The sequence below is a fragment of the Mesoplodon mirus genome, assembly GCF_964341445.2.
Source record: "Mesoplodon mirus genome assembly, chromosome: 7".
Taxonomy (NCBI): Eukaryota; Metazoa; Chordata; class Mammalia; order Artiodactyla; family Ziphiidae; genus Mesoplodon; species Mesoplodon mirus.
In genome coordinates, this window is record NC_138983.1 from 126,608,121 (window position 1) to 126,630,404 (window position 22,284).

At 48.8% G+C, this 22,284-nt stretch overlaps 1 protein-coding gene across 1 annotated transcript in view; it reads left to right on the top strand.

Moving 5' to 3' along the window:
* TMPRSS4 (transmembrane serine protease 4) overlaps positions 1–22,284 on the top strand; it is a gene marked incomplete at both ends in the record, with an annotated part of 34,639 nt that overhangs the window by 10,251 nt on the left and 2,104 nt on the right. The window contains 10 exons of the mRNA XM_082629513.1: positions 3,790–3,823; positions 7,156–7,269; positions 12,205–12,354; positions 13,427–13,556; positions 16,221–16,322; positions 17,286–17,326; positions 19,546–19,705; positions 20,759–20,925; positions 21,733–21,831; positions 22,017–22,159. Coding sequence (XP_082485639.1) covers positions 3,790–3,823; positions 7,156–7,269; positions 12,205–12,354; positions 13,427–13,556; positions 16,221–16,322; positions 17,286–17,326; positions 19,546–19,705; positions 20,759–20,925; positions 21,733–21,831; positions 22,017–22,159 — 1,140 coding nt within the window. The remainder of the gene's footprint in view (positions 1–3,789; positions 3,824–7,155; positions 7,270–12,204; positions 12,355–13,426; positions 13,557–16,220; positions 16,323–17,285; positions 17,327–19,545; positions 19,706–20,758; positions 20,926–21,732; positions 21,832–22,016; positions 22,160–22,284) is intronic.

The window sequence follows — 22,284 nt, forward strand, 5'->3', positions numbered from 1 at the left end:
ATATTCCATTGTGTGAATTACCTCAGTCAGCGTCTTCAAGGCTGGCCTAGGACTGAACCCTGAAACTGCAGTATTTTCCTTAATTTTTTCATTCAACAAAGATTTATTAAATACCCACTATGTGCCAGGTATTGTAGGAGACACCAGGGGTGCAGTAATGGCCAAGATAATCGCAGCCTCTATCATTCTATCTTGCAGGGTTTTTTCCTCATTCTCTTTTGTTTTCAAAAAGGTATGGATTGTTTTTTCTGTTTAATAACCACTACTCAACTGATAGCGATCGAAAACATGTTAGCCAGGGATACTAGGGTCACTTCAGTTCAGAGATGAGGAATCCAAGGCCCCAGAAAATACAGACCGAAAGCCTCTTTTGTTCCGTCTGTCTCTCAGCTTCTAGCACAGTTCCGGACCCATCAAAGGTGAACAGTCAATATTTGCTGAAAAATAAACAAAGAGACTTACCCTACCTACTTCAACCAGTGCAGACATGTATGTGCAGGCAGATTCCGTGAGAAAGAATGAACTGACAGGGGATCGGCCACTAATTGCACGGCCTTGATAACCCTCCAACCTGCCCCTCCTGTAGCCTTCCACATCTCAGCAAATGCCCTCTTACCTGTTCACTAAAAACCCAAAAGCATCCAATCTACTGGCGAGGCCCATTGCCTTTATCTTCGAAGCACAGTTGAATCTTCCCACCGCCCGTCTATTTATCCCCTCTTGCTGTAGCCACACTGATCTCCATTCTGTTCCTCCAACACCAAGCTTGTTTCTGCCTGCCTGGCTACTTCCTGTCATTCAAGTCTCAGGCCAGAGGCCCTCCCTAGCCTCACCCCTTCCCTAGACCTCCCATTTTAAGCATCCAGCCAGGCGCTGTCTCCTATCACCCATGTTACTCTCTGCATAGCACCCATCACTCTTTGGGCTTATCTGTTGACGACCTGGCCTCTCCTACTCTCCCCCTGACTCCCCCACCCCAGGATACAGCATCTTGAGGGCAGGGCCTCACCTGTCTTGTTTGGGCACTTCTCCCATCCTTGCTGTAATTATTTCTCATTTGTCTTTGAATCCACAGCTCCCAGAGCAGTGCCTGGTACAACACAGACACCCAAAAATATTTGTTTGATACTTAACTATTGAATGCTACCCGCTCTGGTTATCAGATGAGCGTCAATTCTTTTCACCTTTGTATTTGAGTTAGACAAAAGGGCTTTGTAAACTGCTACGCGCCAATTGTGTACAGATTACTGTTGGTAAGATTATCACCTGGCTCTGTGGCTACCGCAACAGACTCGCCAGAATCATTCTCATCTTCATCCTGGAAGTAGTTCCCTATCCAGGCCCTGGTGATGGTGGAGGAGAGACGGCCCGGAAGGAACTACAGTGCAGAGCCCAGAGTTCAGTTCCGTGTAGCAGTCATTTACTGGGCCTTTACTAGGTACAAGCCGGATGCAAAGCACTGAAGACACAAAGGCAATAAGAAATAGAGACCACCCGACGGGAGAGTGCTATAATAGAGTTCTGTGCCAAATGCCCGGGGGCACAGGATGGAAGGCCCAGGAGGAGAGTTCTCTCTATGAACCAGGCACTTTCCATCAGATATCACATCGCATCCTCACAGGAGCACTTTGAAGTAGGTGTCATTTTCCCCACTCTACCGAGGGGAGGGGAAACCTGAAGCTCAGAGAGGTTAAGTATCTTGCCCAAAGGCTCCCAGTTAATAGGAGGCAGAACTCGAATTCCAGCTCAGCCCCTGCAGAGCCTAGCTATCTCTGCTGCATCCCCCAGCCGCCCGTGGCCTAGTGCCCCCGTAGGGCAAAACCAGGCACATCCCTCCAGCAGTTTGGGAAAAAGGAAGAAGCTCCTTCTCCCAACGACTATGTCCGCCATGCTCAACCATGGGAGCAGGCAGCACCCAGGGACCCCACAATTTCTAATCTCGGACACCCACCCAGGGGTTAGAAGAGGCCCTCTCACTCCCAGATGGGACTGGGAAAACTCCCCCCTGGAAATGTCCAAGGGCCTGCAGCTCCTCCACCTCCACTGGGGCGGCCATGACCTCAGCCAGCGGGCAGGCATGTCCCTGGGTAGAGACCTAGGCCTCGCCCAGCCCAGGGACTCCAGGTCCTATGCCAGACGAGGAAAGGAAAGAAAGAGAGTCATGGGAGGCAGGAGAGCATGAACTTAGGAAGCACCCTTCCCTAAGCTCTGCCTTGCAGGAAAGGGTGCAAGTACTTTGCATGAGAGCCTTTATGTGCGGGCTCCTGTGTGTGCCCCTATGTGGCTGTGTGTATGCTGAGTGCACGTGTAGTGGTGCAAATGAGTGGAAGAACAGAGCCTTGTGTGCATTTGTGTATGTGTATTCACGATGACCTAAGACTACACTCACAGAAATAACTTAGTGTCCTGGTAGTTTTTTGTTTTTGTCTGTTTGTTCTATTAGGTATAACATATGTTCTGTAAAGTACTCAAATCTAAAGTATACCACTCAATGAATTTTTACACACATATACCCCCATGTAACCAACACCTAGATCAAGACCTAGTTTTCTAACATTCCAGAAGGCTCCATTGTGCTCCTTCAGATAACCCCCAGTATAATCACTATCCTGACTTCTATCACCATGGATTAACTTTACCTTTTAATCATATATATGAAATAATACTCTTTTGTGTCTAGTTTCTTTTTTTCATTATTATGTCTCGGAGATTCTTCCATGTGTCATTGCATTTCACACTAGTTTATTCTTGTCTATTGCTGAATTATATTCCATTATATGAATACACCACAGTTTATTCCATCAGTGATTGACTTTGGGGTTTTTCCAAGTTTTAGCTATTATGGATGAAGCTAGTATGAAGATTCATGTACAGGTGTTTTGCTGGACAGATGTACTCATTTCTCTTGACCCTAATTCCTGGTCATAGAATCATAGAATACTGAGACTTCCCTGGTGGTCCAGTGGTTAAGACTCCAAGCTCCCAATGCAGGGGGCCCGGGTTCGATCCCTGGTCAGAGAACTAGATCCCACATGCCGCAACTAAAGGATCCCGCATGCCGCAACTCAGATCCTGCACGTGACAACAAAGATCCCACGTGCCTCAACTAAGACCTGGTGCAGCCAAATTTAAAAAAACAAAACAAAACAAAAAAAGAATCATAGAATAGTCATATGTTTAGCTTTAGTAGATTCAGCCAAACCTTTTTCCAAAATATTTGTACCAATTTACACTCTTAGCAGCAGTGTCTGAGATTTCCAGTTGCCCCACATCCTCATCAGCACTTAGTATTGTCAGGCTTTTAAATTTTAACCATTCTGGTGTCTCTGTAGAGATAGTTCATTGTGGTCTGAATTTACATTGGCCTGATGAGTGATGACGTCAAGCATCTTTTGGCACTTAACTGGCCATGGAAGTATCCCCTTTGGTGAAGTGTCCGTTCAAGTTTTTACAGAACTACAATATCTATCAAAGTAGGCAAATAATTGACAAAAACAGACAGGCAAGCAGAACCATCTTAAGAAACTCAGCAATACACACAACAGCCCAGCAGCCAGTTGTTTTTCAATTGCTAACTAGTTGCTACAATTAGTAAACCTGTTGTATCAGGTCATTTAGATGAATAACTGAATTTTATATTTTAAATCAATTATTTAGATATCATAGAGCCCCCCACCTTAGACTCAGCAGGGAGAAGGGAATGCAGATAAGAGCCCTTTCCTGGGCTCTTAACCCCAGCCTGAGAGGTTCCCTCACTCAACTCACTGACTGTTTTTCCTTCAATTACAGGAACCTGACAGCAGTCAACCCCTGAACAGCCTCGGTAAGCTCAGGTCTGGCTTTCCTTTGTCTATCTCAGTTTCACTCAGTTACCAAGTAGATACTAAACCCCTCTTGCATGGTCCTCACCACCACCTCCAAGCGCTAAATGCTACGGGAGACATCCATCCACCATTCACCAAACATGTATCAAGCAAGTGTCATCTCCAGGATTCATTCTACAAGTAGGAGGCATGATCTCTGGGGAAATAGAACCATCAAACCTAAAACGCCAACAGCAGTGATTTTCTAATTCATTCATTCAGTTACTTATTCTCTCATCCCTTCAACAATACTGTGAGTGCCTGCACGGGGTAGGCCCTGGGCTGGACACGGGACTACAGCAGTAAATACAACAGCCAAAGTCCCTACCCTCATGGAGTTTACAGTCTGACCGTGCTGCCAAGGAACAAGCTGGACAAAGGTGTTTTCACTGGTAGAATAGAAAATGGCAGTGTTTGCCTGACTTACCAGAGAAAAATAAGTTAATAGATGAAGTATTCCCAAATATAGGGTTTTTTTTCCCTCCCGTTCCATTTTTTTAAACCATTGATACCTATGCCTGATAACCTGATCAGCAAAACGAGTGAGCAAAGACAAATTAATATGACAGCTTCATAAGGAGATGACCAATCCCACTTACTTTGACAGCTTATTTATTTCAGGGTCACGAGTTAATAAAGATCACAAACAATATAATCTTCAGCAGGTAAAACAATGCCTAGTTTCTACTTTGGAATTTAATATATCAATATTCCGTGGTGTCCCCAAAGAACACTAGACATTCAAGGGCTCCACCACCTGAGTAAGCCTGGGAACAGCCAAACCAGAAAACAATTAAGGGAGCTCGGGAGGGAGAAATCAGTGCCAAGTGAAGATTCCGAGGTTAAGAATGATTTCAGGTTGTGCAAGGACCAGGGAGTGAAACTGCTCCTGTGGAAATGGGGCTGGCGAGGACTAGCAGTGGGAAGTCCATTTGGCTGGGAGAGGGAAGCCAAATTACACTGCCTTTGAAAGCCCAGAGAAGAGGGTGGTCCAGAGATAGAAGTCATGGGGACCCCTTGAGGGTTCTGGAGCAGAGACGTGATGGGATGAGAGCAATATGTCTGTCTGGCAGCATTTGGCAGGACAGGCTGGAGGAAGGAACAGTGGCAGGCAAGGAGGCTATTCATAGCTCAGCGGGTTGGTTAACTTTATAAACAATAAACTTTATAGACAATAAACCAAGAAAACCCTTCGCTTCCTGATGATGTTCTCCGTGAGAACATCAAGGAGGCAGAGACATTGGGCCCTGGACAAGGGAACTCATCAAAGGACTCCCAATAAGTCATTCACTTCTGGGAAAACAAGCCAACCTTTTATCCCCAGAGGTAGGTGCTCAATGAAGACATCAGGCATGAATGAATGAACAGAATGTCTCCATGTCCATGGCTGCAGGAAAGAGGACAGTGCTGAACACTCACTGCTGGAACTTTAAAAACAATATCCGACGACATTATTAATAACCTACTCTGTTGCCAGGTCCTGATAATAACAGGCAATACCAACCCACATCCTTAGGGCCAGAGCTCTGGGTCTGAGGTTCAACCTCTCCCTATTGAGGAAACATAGAGTTTCCTACGCTTTCCCTATCAACACATCCAATGATATCCGCACTTATTGGGCACCAGTCTCTGGCAGGGTGCCATTCTCTGCTTTTGAACAGCTGAGGAATGACATAGAGACAGAAACATAACTAGCCATCATTCCAGAAAGAATAAAATGAGACCTGGAAGAAAGGCAGAAGGGATGTGCTGAAGAGAACAAGCAAAGAGTAAACCGTTTATTCACTTGACACATATTTTTTGAGTTCCTACTAGGGGCCAGGCACTGTTCTAGGCACCAGGGACTCAGCAGTGAACAAAACAGACAAAAATCCCCATCTTCCTGGAGACTTCATTTCAGGCAGGGTTGGAAGGGGCTAGATGATATACAAAATATGTAAAATATACAGCACATTAGAGGTGATGAATGCTTTGAAAAAATAAAACAGGGAAGGAGGATAGGAAATATTGGAAGATTGAATTTTAAATAGGGAGGTCAAAGAAGGCCTCAGCAAGAAAGTGACATCTGAAGAACAACTGGATGGAGGTAAAGGAGAAAGCCATGTGCAGATGAGGGGGAGGAGAGCTGGCCTACTGCTTTCCAGGGATTCTCAGGGTTGCTATAACTCCTGCCCTAGCTCTCCCTGGAGAAGTCCCCATGGCACCTCCCCAGCTTATTGCCTGCAAGGAGAGGGGACACCAAAGAGCCTATCCCTGACACTTGGTGAGAATTTAATCTTTTAAAGCCTTGCCATGTTCCATCTCCTTGGATAGCCACGTGAAGTGGACAATATAGTTATTATTGCCTCTGTTTTAGACATCAATAGGTCCCTCCTGGTCTCCCGAACCCCAGACTCTTGTTCTAGTCCATCTCCTCCCTGATGAAAGAGTCATAATTCTAAATGTTCATGTGATCGTATCTCTCTGCTGCTTAAAAGCTTTCCATGGTCCCTCACTGCCCTCAGGATAAAATCCAAATCCCTTAGCATGATAGTCAAGACTCTCCACAAGCTGACTTTGCCAGCCCTGCTTCCAAAACATGCTTTTACCCACCTTACCTCCCAGGCACGCCGGCAGCTCACAGCTCCCAACACCCAGGCCTTCACCAAGCTGGACCCACTCCTCCCTCTCCCATCTCCACCTAGAAAGACCCATTTAAGTGTCTTGATGGTGTCTGGTGGTACTGGCAATTGTGTCCCTGTTTGCCTCTTCCCCCAAATTGGAATCTCCTTAAAGACAGGACCTTTCTAGGGACTAGCTGTGTGTTGAACTGAGTTGGAGATGAAGGCCATTAGGTCACCTTCATTCACAAGTATTTATTAAGCTTCCACTAAGCACACACTGTGTCGGCAGCCCCTGCCCTCCTGGAGCTTATAGTTTAATCAAAAGACAAGTCAGGAAAGAGGATACATGATAGTAAAGGGAAAGGGTACGTGCCTCTCCTGGGACAGACGCAGGTCAGACTGGAGAGAATGAAACATCCTAGAAGAGGCTGTCAAGACAAAGAGAAGGTGCCATGGGCTAGAGGAGCACCTGTGCAAGAGGGACACGCCCGGGTAGGTGAAAGGAGGTGGGGGGGCCCCTATGCTGAGGAAGCTAAGCCTAGTCTGCAGGAATAACCCCAGCATCAACCAAAACGGTCCCCAAAGTTTTCCTGGGCTCCGCACCAGGGGCCAGAGGGTGGGGAAGCTGTGGGCCTTGGCAGGGGTGGTCTCCGAGTACTGACTGCAGGCTCTTCCCCTCCCCCTCACAGATGTCACCCCCCTGCGCAAATCCCGCACCTCCCTGGAGACCTTCAGAAAGGTGGGGATCCCCATCATCGCAGCACTGCTGAGCCTGCTGATCATCATGACCGCGGCTGTCCTCAGTAAGTGGCAGCCCTCACCCCGGCCCCCATGCCGCCTTACTGCCCCCCCTCCACCCCTACAGCAAGTGGCAGCTCCCACCCACCCCTCCCCTGCCCTCACCTCAGAGCGCTCCCCACCCCAGCAGAGTCAAGGCCAGGTGATCTGCATAGAGCTTTGTATCCACCCCTGCTCTGAAGGGAGCCTTCCTCTCAGAGTGAGAGGGAGATGAACTCAGCCCCCATCTACCCAGATGGATTCTATCCCAGAAGATTTCTTCTGCGGGGAAAGCACAGTTTGCACCAGTTTCAAACCCACTCAGGCAATGGCACAGCAGCCAGGCCCCCTGCCTGCTCCGCCCCAAGTCTGCAGACAGAGAGCGGGGTGGATCCGCAGCCCTGCTGGGAGGAGCAGGCAGCATGTCTGCTTATGAGGAGGGCAACAGGGAGGACGCATCGGGGAAGATGCCCAGGCAGACAGCACCTCTCCCCACCTTGAGCTCTGGCTTCACCATGGCAGGAGCCTGAGACCCCCTGTTATCCCAGGCAGGCCACTCTGGGGCAAAGAAGAGTAAACTGAGCGAGCCCCGATTCCCACAGTCCCTCCCTTTTCAGCCCGCACATCCTGTGACTGAGTCCCCATCTTCACCCACCCCCATAGTCACAGCAGGCTACTGACCGCAGCTTTCACGCAGGAAGTAGGGCTGAGGGGACCAGACTAGGAATCAGGACACCTGGGTCGGGGATACCGGCGCTGCCCCTTCTTGCTGCTATGTGACCCTGAGTAAGTCCCTCGACCTCTCTTAACCTCAGTCTCCTCACCTGTAAAACGTCCTACCTCCCTCAGAGGGATATCAGAGAACCAATGAGGTAACGAGCGTAAAGTACCTGGATAAAAACCAAGTTGTGCAAAAGTGTAGGTCATCACCAAGTGTGTAGAGATGTGGCCGAGGCCACGTGTTTGCTCACCAGGCCAGGACGGCCTTCCAGGAGCCTGCAGCAGCCTTCAACTCGTTGGAGGATGCTCAGAGATCATCCAACGCCTCATTCTCCACTTGGGCACTGAGGCAGAGAGGGGGTGTGGCAGTCGAGGACAGGGCTAGGACAGGTCCCCAAGCCCTGACTGGGCAGGTCCACTTCTACTTCGTGGTGGTGGGAATGCAGATACACAACACAAACACCACCCAGGTCCCTGAGCTCCCTATCAGTACGTGAGATGCAGATAACTCCAAATCATTCCTCTTGACCTTGGCTGGCCCAAAGCGGTGGTGGGTGTGCAGCAGCAGCAGATTTACTGTCCTAGGCCAGTTTGGCTCAGACTAATATCAAGATGAGCCTGCCTACTCTGAGCACGTGCCCTGCCATAGTGGAGAGAGAAGACAGGGCCAGGTTCAGGGTGATCCAAGGCAGGTACAAGTACGTAATTTAGAGTCGGGCTCTCCCTGTCTCAGAAGGCCCTGTGCAGCTTCCAACCCGGGACCCCCAGGTTCTGCAACCAGAGGAGGTAACGTGAACTTCCATCCTGGGCTGGGCTCCCTCAACCTTTTGGCTTCTGGGGGCTCAACTGGTGACGCTGTGTCCTGGCTTCACCCCAGGAGGCAGAAGGGACCCCTCCTCACCCAGGCTCCTGACCATGAACCAAACTCTGAAAGTCCAGGAAATATCTGACTGACCTGCTCTTTCTCCCTTGCTTCTCAAACCAGGAGCATCGGGGCCATAAGATCGCATTTTGAGCTCCTTCAGGGAAGGTGCAGAGAGGCAGCAAAGAGCCTTAGAACTAGACAGACACTGATCAAAATCCTGGCTCTAACACCTGACTGCTAAGTGGCCTTGGGAAATAAACCCTAACTCTCTAAACCTCCATTTCTTTATTTGTAATGGGAGTTCATAATGGCACCTGGCTCCTAAAGTTGTTGTCAGGATTCCAGGTGACAATGCAAGGAAAGCGCTTAGCAGTGATAAGCAGGGCCATGTCAGACTTGTTACCACCACTCCTAGGGTCAGCCAGTGGTGATGCTGGGCTGCAGAGGGGAGCTTCAGGCCAAGGGAGAGTTCAGTCAGGCAGGAGGAGCCAGGACAGTTTGGAAAGTATGGAAATATCTGTTCCCTGAGGACTTTTTTTTTTTTTTTTTACAATTTTTTCTTTGCTTTTAACGTCTTTATTGGAGTATAATTGCTTTACAATGTTGTGTTAGTTTCTGCTGTATTACAAAGTGAATCAGCTATACATATACATATATCCCCATATCCTCTCTCTCTTGTGTCTCCCTCCCACCCTCCCTATCCCACCCCTCTAGGTGGTCACAAAACACCGAGCTGATCTCCCTGTGCTATGCGGCTGCTTCCCACTAGCCAACTATTTTACATTTGGTAGTGTATATATGTCCATGCCGCTCTCTCACTTCCTCCCAGCTTACCCTTCCCACCCGTGCCCTCAAATCCGTTCTCTACGTCTGCATCTTTATTCCTGTCCTGTCCCTAGGTTCATCACAATCATTGTTTTTAGATTCCATATATATGTGTTAGCATACAGTATTTGTTTTTCTTTCTGACTTACTTCACTCTGTATGACAGATTCTAGGTCCACCCACCTCACTACAAATAACTCAATTTTGTTTCTTTTTATGCCTGAGTAATATTCCATTGTATATATGTGCCACAACTTCTTTATCCATTCATCTGTCAATGGACATTTAGGGTGCTTCCATGTCCTGCCTATTGTAAATAGCGCTGCCATGAATATTGTGGCACATGTCTCTTTTTGAATTATAGTTTTCTCAGGGTACATGTCCAGTAGTGGGATTGCTGGGTCATATGGTAGTTCTATTTGTAGTTTTTTAAGGAACCTCCATACTGTTCTCCATAGTAGCTGTATCAATTTACATTCCCACCAACAATGCAAGAGGGTTCCCTTTTCTCCACACCCTCCCCAGCATTTATTGTTTGTAGATTTTTTGATGATGGCCATTGTGACCTGTGTGAGGTGATACCTCATTGTGGTTTTGATTTGCATTTCTCTAATGATTAGTGATGTTGAACATCCTTTCATGTGTTTGTGGGCGATCTGTATATCCTCTTTGGAGAAATGTCTATTTAGGTCTTCTGCCCATTTTTGGATTGGGTTGTTTGTTTTTTTGCTGTTGAGCTGCATGAGCTGCTTCTATATTTTGGAGATTAATCCTTTGTCAGTTGCTTCATTTGCAAATATTTTCTCCCATTCTGAGGGCTGTCTTTTCATCTTGCTTATGGTTTCCTTTGCTGTGCAAAAGCTTTTAAGTTTCATTAGGTCCCATTTGTTTATTTTTGTTTTTATTTCCATTTCTCTAGGACGTGGGTCAAAAGGATCTTGCTGTGATTTATGTCATAGAGTGTTCTGCCTATGTTTTCCTCTGAGAGTTTGATAGTGTCTGGCCTTACATTTAGGTCTTTAATCCATTTTGAGTTTATTTTTGTGTATGGCGTTAGGAAGTGTTCTAATTTCATTCTTTAACATGTAGCTGACCAGTTTTCCCAGCACTGCTTATTGAAGAGGCTGTCTTTTCTTCATTGTATATTCTTGCCTCCTTTATCAAAGATAAGGTGACCATATGTGCGTGGGTTTATCTCTGGGCTTTCTATCCTGTTCCATTGATCTATATTTCTGTTTCTGTGCCAGTACTATACTGTCTTGATTACTGTAGCTTTGTAGTATAGTCTGAAGTCAGGGAGCCTGATTCCTCCAGCTCCATTTTTCTTTCTCAAGATTGCTTTGGCTATTCGGGGTCTTTTGGGTTTCCATACAAATTGTAAAATTTTTTGTTCTAGTTCTGTGAAAAATGCCATTGGTAGTTTGATAGGGATTGCATTGAATCTGTAGATTGCTTTGGGTAGTATAGCCGTTTTCACAATGTTGAATCTTTCAATCCAAGAACATGGTATATCTCTCCATCTGTCTGTATCATCTTTAATTTCTTTTATCAGTGTCTTCTAGTTTTCTGCATACAGGTCTTTTGTTTCCTTAGGTAGGTTTATTCCTATATATTTTATTCTTTTTGTTGCAATGGTAAATGGGAGTGTTTCCTTAATTTCTCTTTCATATTTTTTGTCATTAGTGTATAGGATTGCAAGAGATTTCTGTGCATCAATTTTCTATCCTGCTACTTTACCAAATTCGTTGATTAGCTCTAGTAGGTTCTGGTAGCATCTTTAGGATTCTCTATGTATAGTATCATGTCATCTTCAAACAGTGACAGTTTCACTTCTTCTTTTCCCATTTGGATTCCTTTTATTTCTTTTTCTTCTCTGATTGCCGTGGCTAAAACTTCCAAAACTATATTGCATTTTCCGAGGACTTAAAAACACTAGACTCCTTCCCATCATCTAAGACAGCAGAGGAGCAATAGAATCTTGAAGGCAGGAGGCAGAAGACAAAAACAAAGCAAAACACCAACCTCCTAATGGGTCTTTCAGCCCCAGATAAAAACACCAAATCCTAGAACTGCACTTGATAGTGATGAGACACTTTCACAACCACCAGCTCATCAAACGTTCTCTGCAACCCTGTGAGGCCCAGAAAGGGGAAGCGATTGGTCTAAATTCACACAGTAGGTGGCAGAGCCAGCACTCGGGTCTTCAGACTCCAGGCCCAGGGCTGTCTTCTCCATCCACAGAGGCACTGTGCCAGCACTTGGGGTTGAGAGACTAGTGGGGACTGTTTCTAAATTGCTCCCCACACATGATCTTGATTGACTCCTCAGCCATCTTTAGGGATAGGGACAGATGTTATTATCTCCATTTTACAGATGAGGAAACTGAGGCTCAGGACCAAGAACACCAGCTCCTAAGTGACAGAACTGGGCCTGGAACCCACATCTGCCTGTCTCCAGGCCCAGCATGTTTTCAGGGAAACAATCTCTCCTGCCCCTGGGCTGCCTGCTTGACCGTCAGCCCTCTCTGCCCCTCCCTGCCCTTGCCTTACAGTCAAGGTGGTTCTGGACAATTACTTCCTCTGCGGGCAGCCCCTCCACTTCATCTCGAGGGGGCAGTTGTGTGATGGCCAGCAGGACTGTGCCTCAGGGGAGGATGAGCAGCACTGTGTCAAGAAATTCCCCGATGGGCCTCCAGTGACAGGTGAGTCTAGGGGCTGTGGGGCCAGGGGAGTGGTAAGGGCAGGAAGTCGACTCAGGTCCCCTTGGTCCACTGCACAACATCTGCCACCTGACTAGACTAGTCACTTTCCTTCCCCGTTGTAAGGTTCTTAAAAACAGGATCATGTCTTGTCTACTAGGTCCCCAATACTTGACATGCAAACACTCAGTAAATTTTGATGAACAAATGTGGGCCAGAGGGGACAGGAAATTGTAACTGAGCCTGCCCCATTCCTGCTGCTCCTGGGTGCTGAATGGAACGACCTTGGGGAGTTCCCTCCTTTCTCTGAAATCTATTATTTCAAGGGGACTAGAAAGAGACCATTAAGGCCGTTAGCCAGCTATTGATCCCTCTATTCATTAGGTAAGTGTTTATTGTAACACATTATGGAACAACACTGAGCTAGGTCCTTCAAAGAATATTAAGATGTTTCAAACATAAAAACCCATGTTCTTTCTTGGACTGTTCTAGCCCAACTTGATCCACCTATTACTTGGGCTCTGAAAAGAAAAGACAGCCCAGGACACGGGTGATGGGGGCTTTTGTGGGGCAAGGCTGAGTAACTTCCTGTGTATTTGCTCTTTTTTATGTGTATTTGCTCTTTTTTATCAGAAGTCAAATGCCTGTGGGCCCTGCCACCCTACTGCCAATAGCACTCCCCTCTCTGACCTTACATGGAAAAAGAGCAACATTCCTCTTTGCGAAGTTTTCCCAGGCTAGGCAAGCTGTGTGAACTATGGGTAGGGAAGCCATGTAATATATCATCAAAACTTATACATATAAAGAGCTATTAATAATTATGCCAAGGCAAAGGTCAAAATGGAGATTGTCCCCAGGACATCTGGTCACCCTAGCTACTGTCAGAATGAGACTCAATCTGGCAAAGCCAAATGGAGGAACTTCCCTTGAGGTTGAAAGGGTTGGTGTTCTGTGATGCTCCCCAGTTCCTGGTAGGGTTTGGGCTACCGGTTTGGGCTGGTCACATGATGAATTCTGTGGGAGATAGGCCAAATGGGTCCCTGCCCTGAGCTGACCCGGGTTCCTCCCCTTCCAGTCCGCCTCTCCAGCGACCGATCCACCCTGCAGGTGCTGGACCTGGCCACAAAGAACTGGGCCTCCGCCTGTTTCGACAACTTCACAGAAGCTCTGGCCAAGACAGCCTGTGGGCAGATGGGCTATGACAGGTACCCAGCCCAAGGCTCTGGAGGCTGTCACCTCACCCCATGACCTCTCTCCCTTTCTTTCTTCCTTCCTCTTTCCCCTTTTCCTCTCCTTCCTTCCTCCTTCCTCCCTCTTTCCTTAAAAGTATAGGTATTGGAGTCAGAGCTGCTTTTGAAGCACTTTCCCTTATGAGCAGCATGAAGTTAAATCTTCTAAGCCTCAACATGTTCAAGAGTTACTGGGGGAAGCAATACCAACCTCATAGGATGGTTAAGAGGCACCAGAGAGAGGATATCTGCCCCACCCCTCCCCCACCCCCACTGCCACCACCCCCCACCCCCCCACCCCGCCACACACACACAGTTCAAGCTCCTTTGCAATCCTTTCCTTTCCTTTACTCCTCAATCCTCACTCCTTCTTGGCTTGGCAAGTCGCTGTCCCTGCCCCAGAATACAAAAGTCTTATTTACTTATTCAAAGTCCCATTGGTTAAAATTTAGTTTAAATGAACCTGATTTCACTGGGCCTTCATCAGCAATCTCAGCTTTCTCAGCAAATTTCAAAAGCAGTTTTAAATCTTCAGTGTATGAAAAAGGATATAAGAAGGGTAATCAGCATTACGTACTTATATTCATTTGATCTTGGCAAAAACCAGAAAGGTAGTTATTATTCTATCTATTTTAGAAGTAGGTTCAAAGAAGGTAAGTAACTTGCTTGGATGGTAGCTGGGAGGGAGAGGGCTGGCATTTGTGCCCAAGATTCCCTAATTCCTGGGCATCAGAAGCATCTCTGTTTCTCGGTTGGGTAATTCTCTCTTCTCTGGAGGTTTCATTTATAAAGGGAGGGGAGGGGAGACAGTTGATCACTCACAGCCTAACTGGAGAGGATAGAAAAGAACCCATGAATTCAGTTGCACAGGGGATAATCTCTTCCTGGCAAGCCCCCAACTTCAGGATCCTGAGACACTGGACGCAGAGACTAGGTAGAAATGATAAATCTTAAGCAGACCTCATCTATCAGTCACAGAACCCGCTTCCATCAATCCCTAGAGCAGCCTCAAGGTCCGTTTCCAATAAGTGCTGCAGGCAGCCATTACTGATCCATCAGACCTATTTGGCCCTTCTGCTGTCTGGTTATCAGGCTTCTCCTGCTCTCTGCCCTCCATGGGGTGCAACATCCAGTACCCGCTGAAGAGGATACCCTACCACCTTCATTTTCAAGGAGAGCTGGGAAGGCACGTCTTGTCCCTGCTGTTTCCCCTCCCCCAGCAGCCACCCCAGCCCAGCCTTCTGGCTGCAGCCTCCCCTCCTCCCTACTGCAGTCCAGCCAACTGCAGCGTCAGCTGCACCAGCATAGCAGGCTGCAGCTTGATTATGAAACCAGGGTGTCTCCAGGGGCTCTTAAGGTAAAAGGCTCCTGCAATTTCTGTCCTTCTGGAGCTCTTTAAGGCACCAAGCCATCTCTCTCTTAAGCTCTACAAGATCAAAGCTGGTCAGGATTATTCATCAGGATGTAACTGGTAAACAGAGGCTAACTCTCCTGGGAATGTCCATTTCCACCATGATCCCTCCTTCTGGGTCTCAGATTTCCCTGGCTAGGAGGCCCTTTTTGTCCCAGGACCACAAAACCCTAGATGGCTCAATGTGGGAAGGACTCTAGAGATCATCTGGTCCACCCATCATTTTATACAGAGGAAAACTGAGGCTTAGAGAGACCCAGAGAGGGAATATGACCTACCAAGGGTATATAGCAAGCTAGTGTCAGAGCCAGGACAAGAACCTCAGTCCTGAGGGCTCTCAGCACAAAACCCCCCACTGCTAGACTTCAGTCTTCCAGGTGCCATGCCTGGGTCATCCAGGTAGTGCCAGATTCCTGGCTGGGAATGTGAGAATGTGCCAGTCAGCCAGTGCCTCAGGTTGACCCACGCCTGCATACAGAGTTTATACTAGCTCTGTATAGCATGGCTGGATGGGGAAGGATAGGAGAGATGGGAAAGAGGCAGATTCAGTACAGGTACCATCAGAAAGATGGGATTAATCAGGGAAACCTTCCTGGAGGAGGGAAGACTTTTACCCAAGGTTTGATAAAGACAAGCATGGATTAGAGGAGAGGAAGAGGGAGAGTGGTCCAAATGAGAGAAATGTTTGTCTGGATGCATGTGAAGCCTGATCTTGGCCTGTCCTACCTCCAAAGGGACCATAAATGTACCCCACTACCAAATTTAGACCAGATGCCTTGTTTGGAGAGCCACATATCCACATTCAGTTCCCTCCAAGGTGAGGGGAGAGCTAACCTGGTTCCTTTGCCTCCTTGTTCCCCTCGCTGTGAACCAGAAGAAACCGCGGGACATTTGGAATAGGGACAGAGCTGGGAGTTATCAAAGGACATCCGTAACATTTGTCCAGGGCTCTGGGTTCAGGACCAGGCTTCCCTGCCTGAGAAAGCAAGTCCACATCAGCACTGTGCCCAGGGCTGAATCCTGGGATGCCAAGGGACCATCCCTTGTCATCTAGCAAAGCAGTCACCACCCTCACTGACCAAGGCCACCTCCACTCCCCTACCACGCCGTACCCAGAAGTCTCTGCTGCCCCCTCTCCTGGGAGTGGGGACTACTCCTACCCTCTTGGTCTAAACTCCTGCCCCAGCTCACATCTCTCCCTCCCTCTCTTTCCCTCCCAACATGAGCAGCAAACCCACCTTCAGAGCCGTGGAGATTGGCCCAGGCCAAGACCTGGATGTTGTCAAAATCACAGAGAACATGCAGGAGCTTCAGGTGCAAAACTCAAATGAGTAAGTGAGGGGGCACCCCTGGCCCACAAAGGCTCACATGTGGACGATGCCATCGGGGCTGCAGCCAGCCCACCCTGAACAGACTTAGCAAGGCAAACTTAAGCCAGACAACAAAAAGAACTCCTGGCCAGGCAGACTGTCGGATACCAAAAGCTAGAGCATCACATTTCTGAGAGGTTTTCTGTATTGACTCTTTGTTTTAATACAAGGAGCAGCTGGACAAAGTGTGCTGTCCACAAGCTGGTGGCCTTTCATCAGTCAATTAAGAAAACCAAATTTGTTTCCTATGGCCTTATGTTCCCTATTAAGCCCAAGAGGCAAGATTCCAAAGGCCACTTTGTCCTTCCTGCCTCTCCTCCAGGCCAGAGTAAGCCCTCCCCACATTTCCAACTCTCCAGAGGAGAAGCTGCATGGCCTCTGTCAATGCACCACTCCCGTGCCCACCACCCCGAGTCAGAGCCCGGCATCTACAGGAAAACTGTCACCCTGCAGCAGAGTGACTCAGAGAGGATGCTGGCTTCTTTGCATTCAGGGATGTTGCTGAGGGCTGCTTATTCATCAAAGAGTAAACCTTGAAAAGGATAGGAAGAGGAGCAGAATGATCATTTGCCTGGAATTTCATCGAAATCCCATTCCTCTTCTGTTTGGAGAGCCCGCAGTACAGCAGACACTGCCCCAGCCTCTGCTCTATTCCATCTCAGGCTGCCAAGAGCCCGGGGTGGGCTGTGACTCAGGCAGGGCCCAGCACGTAGTAGATGCTTATCAGTACTGCTGTAGAATCCAATTGCATTAAATCGCACTGAACTGGGTGAAAGTACGGTGTCTATACAGCCCCACCATTCAGGTTCCGTACTTCCCGGGTCCTGGGAGGGGACTTTAATCAATAGTGCTGGGAGACCTGAGTCCCCGCCTCCCAGCCAAGGGACAAGCAGAAACCACAGGACCCCTGTGTCTCCCTTCCAGCTCCTGTCTCTCAGGCTCCCTGGTTTCCCTGCAGTGCGTTGGTGAGTACGCCCCATCTCTGAGGGTTTGGGTCCTGGGCCAGCAATAAGCAGGGAAGAACTTCATCCTCATTCTTAAATTCCTCAGACTCCAGGTGTCATGCTGTTTTGTCCCAACCTTACTCCCTTGGCCTTGGGCTGGTAGGTAACGTTCCTTCAAGTGGTTGACAGTAAGAACTCCTTCTTACTGTCCACGCTCAGTCCCACAACCTGGGCGGAGACCCAGGAGAGAGAGTAGGAAAACCGGAAAGGGCAGGACTGGGCTTCCACCCCCTCCCACCCCTGGCCAGGGCCCACATAACCTCCTTTGTCACAGTCAGCTCATCTGTCCAAGATCTGATTACCCACATCCCATTTAGCAAAGGTTCGTCGAACGGTTAGAATGTATCAGCACTGCCAGGCCTCTGTCCTCAGGAGCTAATGGCTGAGCAAAGAGAGAGGTGCAAGGCCACGTGCAGGAAGTACCAAGCTGAGCAGTGGTCCCGGCTGACATGCTTCAGAGAGAGCTGCACCTGGGGTGGGGTGGGGGGAGGGGCAGGAGACCTGGGCACCAGGTCCACTGGCTTCCAGGGTGACCTTGAGTAATTCACCTGACCTCTCTTAAGTTCATCTTCCCAAGAAGCCCTTCAGTCCGACTACCCAAGAGGATCCCGGGAGACCCCCTAGCTCTGAGAGGAGATCAGAAGACAAAACAAGCACTGTAGCCCTGCTCATCCCACCAGCCTCATGGGAGAACCGAGCAGAGCCTGGCAAGATGGCCAGAAACTGGGCCGCCTTAGAGGAGAAAGGTCATCCTCGCTGCCTTTGCAGTTTAGCAGTGTATATGCTTCCTTGTTGGATGCTAAGACTCTTAGTCATTATCATGTGACCCCCACGATACCTAGTGAGTGAGGGCTGACCCATGGTGGCTGGTCAATGAATGAATGAATGAATGTTCACGTCACTCAACGTGCTAAGCTGAAAAGCCCTGGAGTCACAAAGAGGCTTAAGCCACAGACCCTCCCTTGAGGAGACTTCTGTCTCACTGAGAAGACAAAACCGAACCACGTCAACAAGAAAAGCTGGCCAACACCCAGGCAGGCTGTGGAAATGCCAAGAGAGGAAAATCCCCAGGGACTGTGTGACCTGGAGGAAGTGCCCAGGCTAAACATCACAGAATGAACTGTAGGCTCCAGGGAGGGAGGGACCATGTCCATCTCTCTGTCTTGTCCACCACTCTCTTCCCAGCACCCTTGAGACACTGTAGGCACACAATTCAAATGTGCTGAATGATCAGTGATCTAGATAAACAGGAGAGGAGACAGCCTCTCAGGGACAGGCCTTTCCTGGAGCAAAAACAGAAAGACTTTTTAGGGAGCTAGCAACAGATCGATTTGGCTAGACAGAAACTTTATATAAGGACAGCAGAAGGCTGCCAGAAGGGGGAATTTAAACTCTTCCCTACAGACAAAGGGGGATGCTAAGGGGCTTTGAGTGGGGGAGTGAGGTGACATGTAGAAAACAGTGTTTGGAATTAGATGGTATTTGAAAAGCCCCTGCCAGGCATAGGCCCAAAAAGGGTGGTAGCCTTTCCCCCTTAGAACCACCACTGTGGCAGTGACTGCCAGAAGGATTGGAGAGGCTGAGAACAGGACGGGGAGGTGGAACTGGAGGTTTTTTTTAAGAGTTTGCGAGTCAGATGTGAGAGCCAGGAGAGTGGGATGTGAAAGAGGGAACAGGATGTCAAATTGGGAGACTCTCTCAGCAGGGGGAAGGGACTTGGAGAAAGGTGAGTTCAGGATGGGAAGATCCATTTCTGGAACTTTCTTCCCACTCTCCAATCCCAAAGCAGCCTGTGGGTGTCTGTTTACTGTTACTCAGTAGGAAGAGCTGGGGACACCCCTTTGGGCGGAACTTTCATAATTCTGCGTCCCTGTTTAGTTTGAAGGTCATGAACGCTGGCACAATGGACACGCCCATGTTCACAATATCAACTCCTAAACTCAAACAAAGCTGAAAAAAAAAAAAAAAAGGAGAGGGAGATTGGGGGAAAGCCTGTGGTCTGGGACACTCAACGTCTCCCTGTGAATAATTCAAAATTGGCATGGTCCTCCCACCCCGACCCAGCCCCCGGTCCCAGTCCTAAGGGCCCTGCTCAGGATAGACTGGGTGCTCTAAGGGGAGGCAGTCCTCACTCGCAAGAGTCTGATTCCTGCTTTCTCCCTCCTTTCTACTGAGTCCAGCCTGCGGAGAGAGCCTGAAGGTCCCTCGGGTGGTAGGTGGGGAGGTGGCCTCTGTGGATTCTTGGCCTTGGCAGGTCAGCATCCAGTATAACAAACAACACATCTGTGGAGGAAGCATCCTGGACCCGCACTGGATCCTCACGGCAGCCCACTGCTTCCGGTAAGGCCCACACGAGGGTGCCCCGGGGGTCAGAGCCACAGAGGGGCCTGAGTGCCTGGGTCCCCTGTCTCCCAACTTGGTTTCTGATGCCCTCTCCCACCCCACCCCTCCCCCTAAAGACCATGCCCCAGGGTGTGGCCACCCTAGTGAGACACTGGACATGATGTCCTTTGTTAGGCCTTGGGGGTCTGAGCAGAGCTAGTCACCAAGGCTGACCTCTTCCCTTCCAGGTGGGAAGCCACCAGGTACCCAGTGTCCTCCCTCTACCCCCATATCATTCACGGCACAAAAGCTCTTCTCATCTGCCTGGAGTCCTGAGAACTCTCTCCCTTTTTGCCAGTCTTCCAGGAAGGGGTTCCGGGTCCAGAGTCACTGCCACTCCTTCATTATATTCAGAAACTTAAAGAAAAAGGATAGATCCTCTTACAGGCCAGTAGAGACAGGACTGCCCATACCTCTGGGGAAAGACCGCTCCAGGTTCTCTTCACCTTCATTCATTCATTCATTCATTCGTTCATTCATTCAACACCTATGAGTACCTACTAGGTACTAGGTACCCTCATGCATTAGACTCCATCACTGCCTTGCAGGAGCACACAGTGTAGGCCTGTGATTTTTAACCTTTTTGGAGAATCTGACAAAAGCTATAAACCTTTCCCTGGAAAATCACTCCTGCACACTCAGCTGTGTCTGGTGTCGGAAGGAAGACAAGTGCAAGTACCACATGAGTAGCAGAGCCAGTAAAAAGCACCAGAGCAGAGAGTGTCAGGACCCAGAGCTCAGGCACTGGGGACAGCCCCTTCCCCAGCCCTCCAGTTAGAAGTTTCTTTGGGCAGGTTTCGCCAGGGAAAAAGATCAAATTCCCCTTTAGAATTTGACCTGTGGTAGATGATTCCTCAGACTGCCCCTCCTCCACCACCCCTGCCCTCACCATCATTACCTCCCAAGGCAGGGGCAGCCAGCACCCCACTCCCCAGGGCCCTGGGGACCCAGCCTCTGGCAAAGCCTCCTCATGCTTGGCTCAGACTTTAACTGCACTGTCTCCGTCCCCAGGCAGCATCTCCATGTGTCCAACTGGAAGGTGAGGGCCGGCTCAGACAAACTGGGCAACTTCCCATCCCTGCCTGTGGCCCAGATCTTCATCATCGAGCCCAACATCACGTCCCCCAGAGAGCAGGACATGGCCCTCGTGAAGCTGCAGCTCCCTCTCACATTCTCCGGTGAGAGCTGGCACCTGGGAACAGAACTCCAACTCTGCCACTACCTCATTCACTAAGTGGTCTTGGGCACATCACTTCTCTTCCCACGACCTCAGTTTGCCTATTGTTTCTTGCAAATGTGTCGGCCTAACATCATGGAAGCCATGAGGCCTCCTCGAGCTATCAGCTGACACCTGACCCCACCCCTGCCAGATTCTTCTGAGGTCTGTTTTCTCCCCGTGGAGCACCTCAAGTGAGAATCACAGATTCATCCAATCTTGGAGCTGTGAGGGACCTAAAAGATGACCTAATCCATCCTCCACCCCGACCAATGGCAAGAGCCTGCACAATCTCCCTGCCAAGGGGTCACTGGGCCCATTTGCTCTCCTCCAGGGGCAGGGACTCATTACTGTTAAGGCAGCCCATAGATTCTTTGAACAGCTCTGTTCGATGACTCATGTTTACGTTGGGTAGTATTCAGATCAGCATTTCCAATGGTAGCTTCCACAGGACACTGGTCCCTTGGGTAAAAAAGGGTTCCATTCTCATGTAAGTTTGGAAAACATTTTTAAACTATAGCTCTCTTCCTGGAGCACATTAGTATATTAATGATATGAGAAGTTTTTTAAATTTTTTAAACAATTTGTTTTATTTTGTTTAACTCACATCTTCTAAACTTCTTTGACCACAGAACCTTTTTTTCATGCCACTTCCATTAACATCCCATGAAATGTACGTTACAGAAACCATGGTGCCAACACTTACAGAGGGCTTAGCTGCCAGGCTCTCCTGAACCTTGGGTCCCCTCTTCCTCTTTGTTCCTGGTAGACACAGTCAGGCCCATCTGCCTGCCCTTCTCTGACGAGGAGCTTCCTCCAGCCACCCCACTCTGGGTCATCGGATGGGGCTTTACAGAACAGGACGGAGGTAAGTCCCAGGCTCAGGACCACAGGACTAAGTGAGCAGCTCCTGAAAGTGATGGGAAGGAGGACCATCCTTTAGAAAAACCCATCCTGGAGGTCCAAGCACCAAGGTACCAGGCAACCCAGAGAATATCCTGGGCTGGGGGTTGAAGGCAAGAATGGGAATGTGAGTGTGTTTTCAACCTGCAGGGAAGATATCTGACATACTGCTGCAGGCATCTGTCCAGCTCATTAACAGCACTCGGTGCAATGCAGAGGATGCGTACCAGGGGGAGGTCACCGAGAAGATGCTGTGTGCAGGCATCCTGGAGGGCGGTGTGGACACCTGTCAGGTGGGGCCTCCAAGGATCATGAGGGAATTATAGAGATAGGGGATGTCTGCCCTGAAGAAAAAGCTCAGAGGATGAATGCCCCCCATGAAGTCTTGCATATGGTGGGCATTCAGTATGTGATGAAG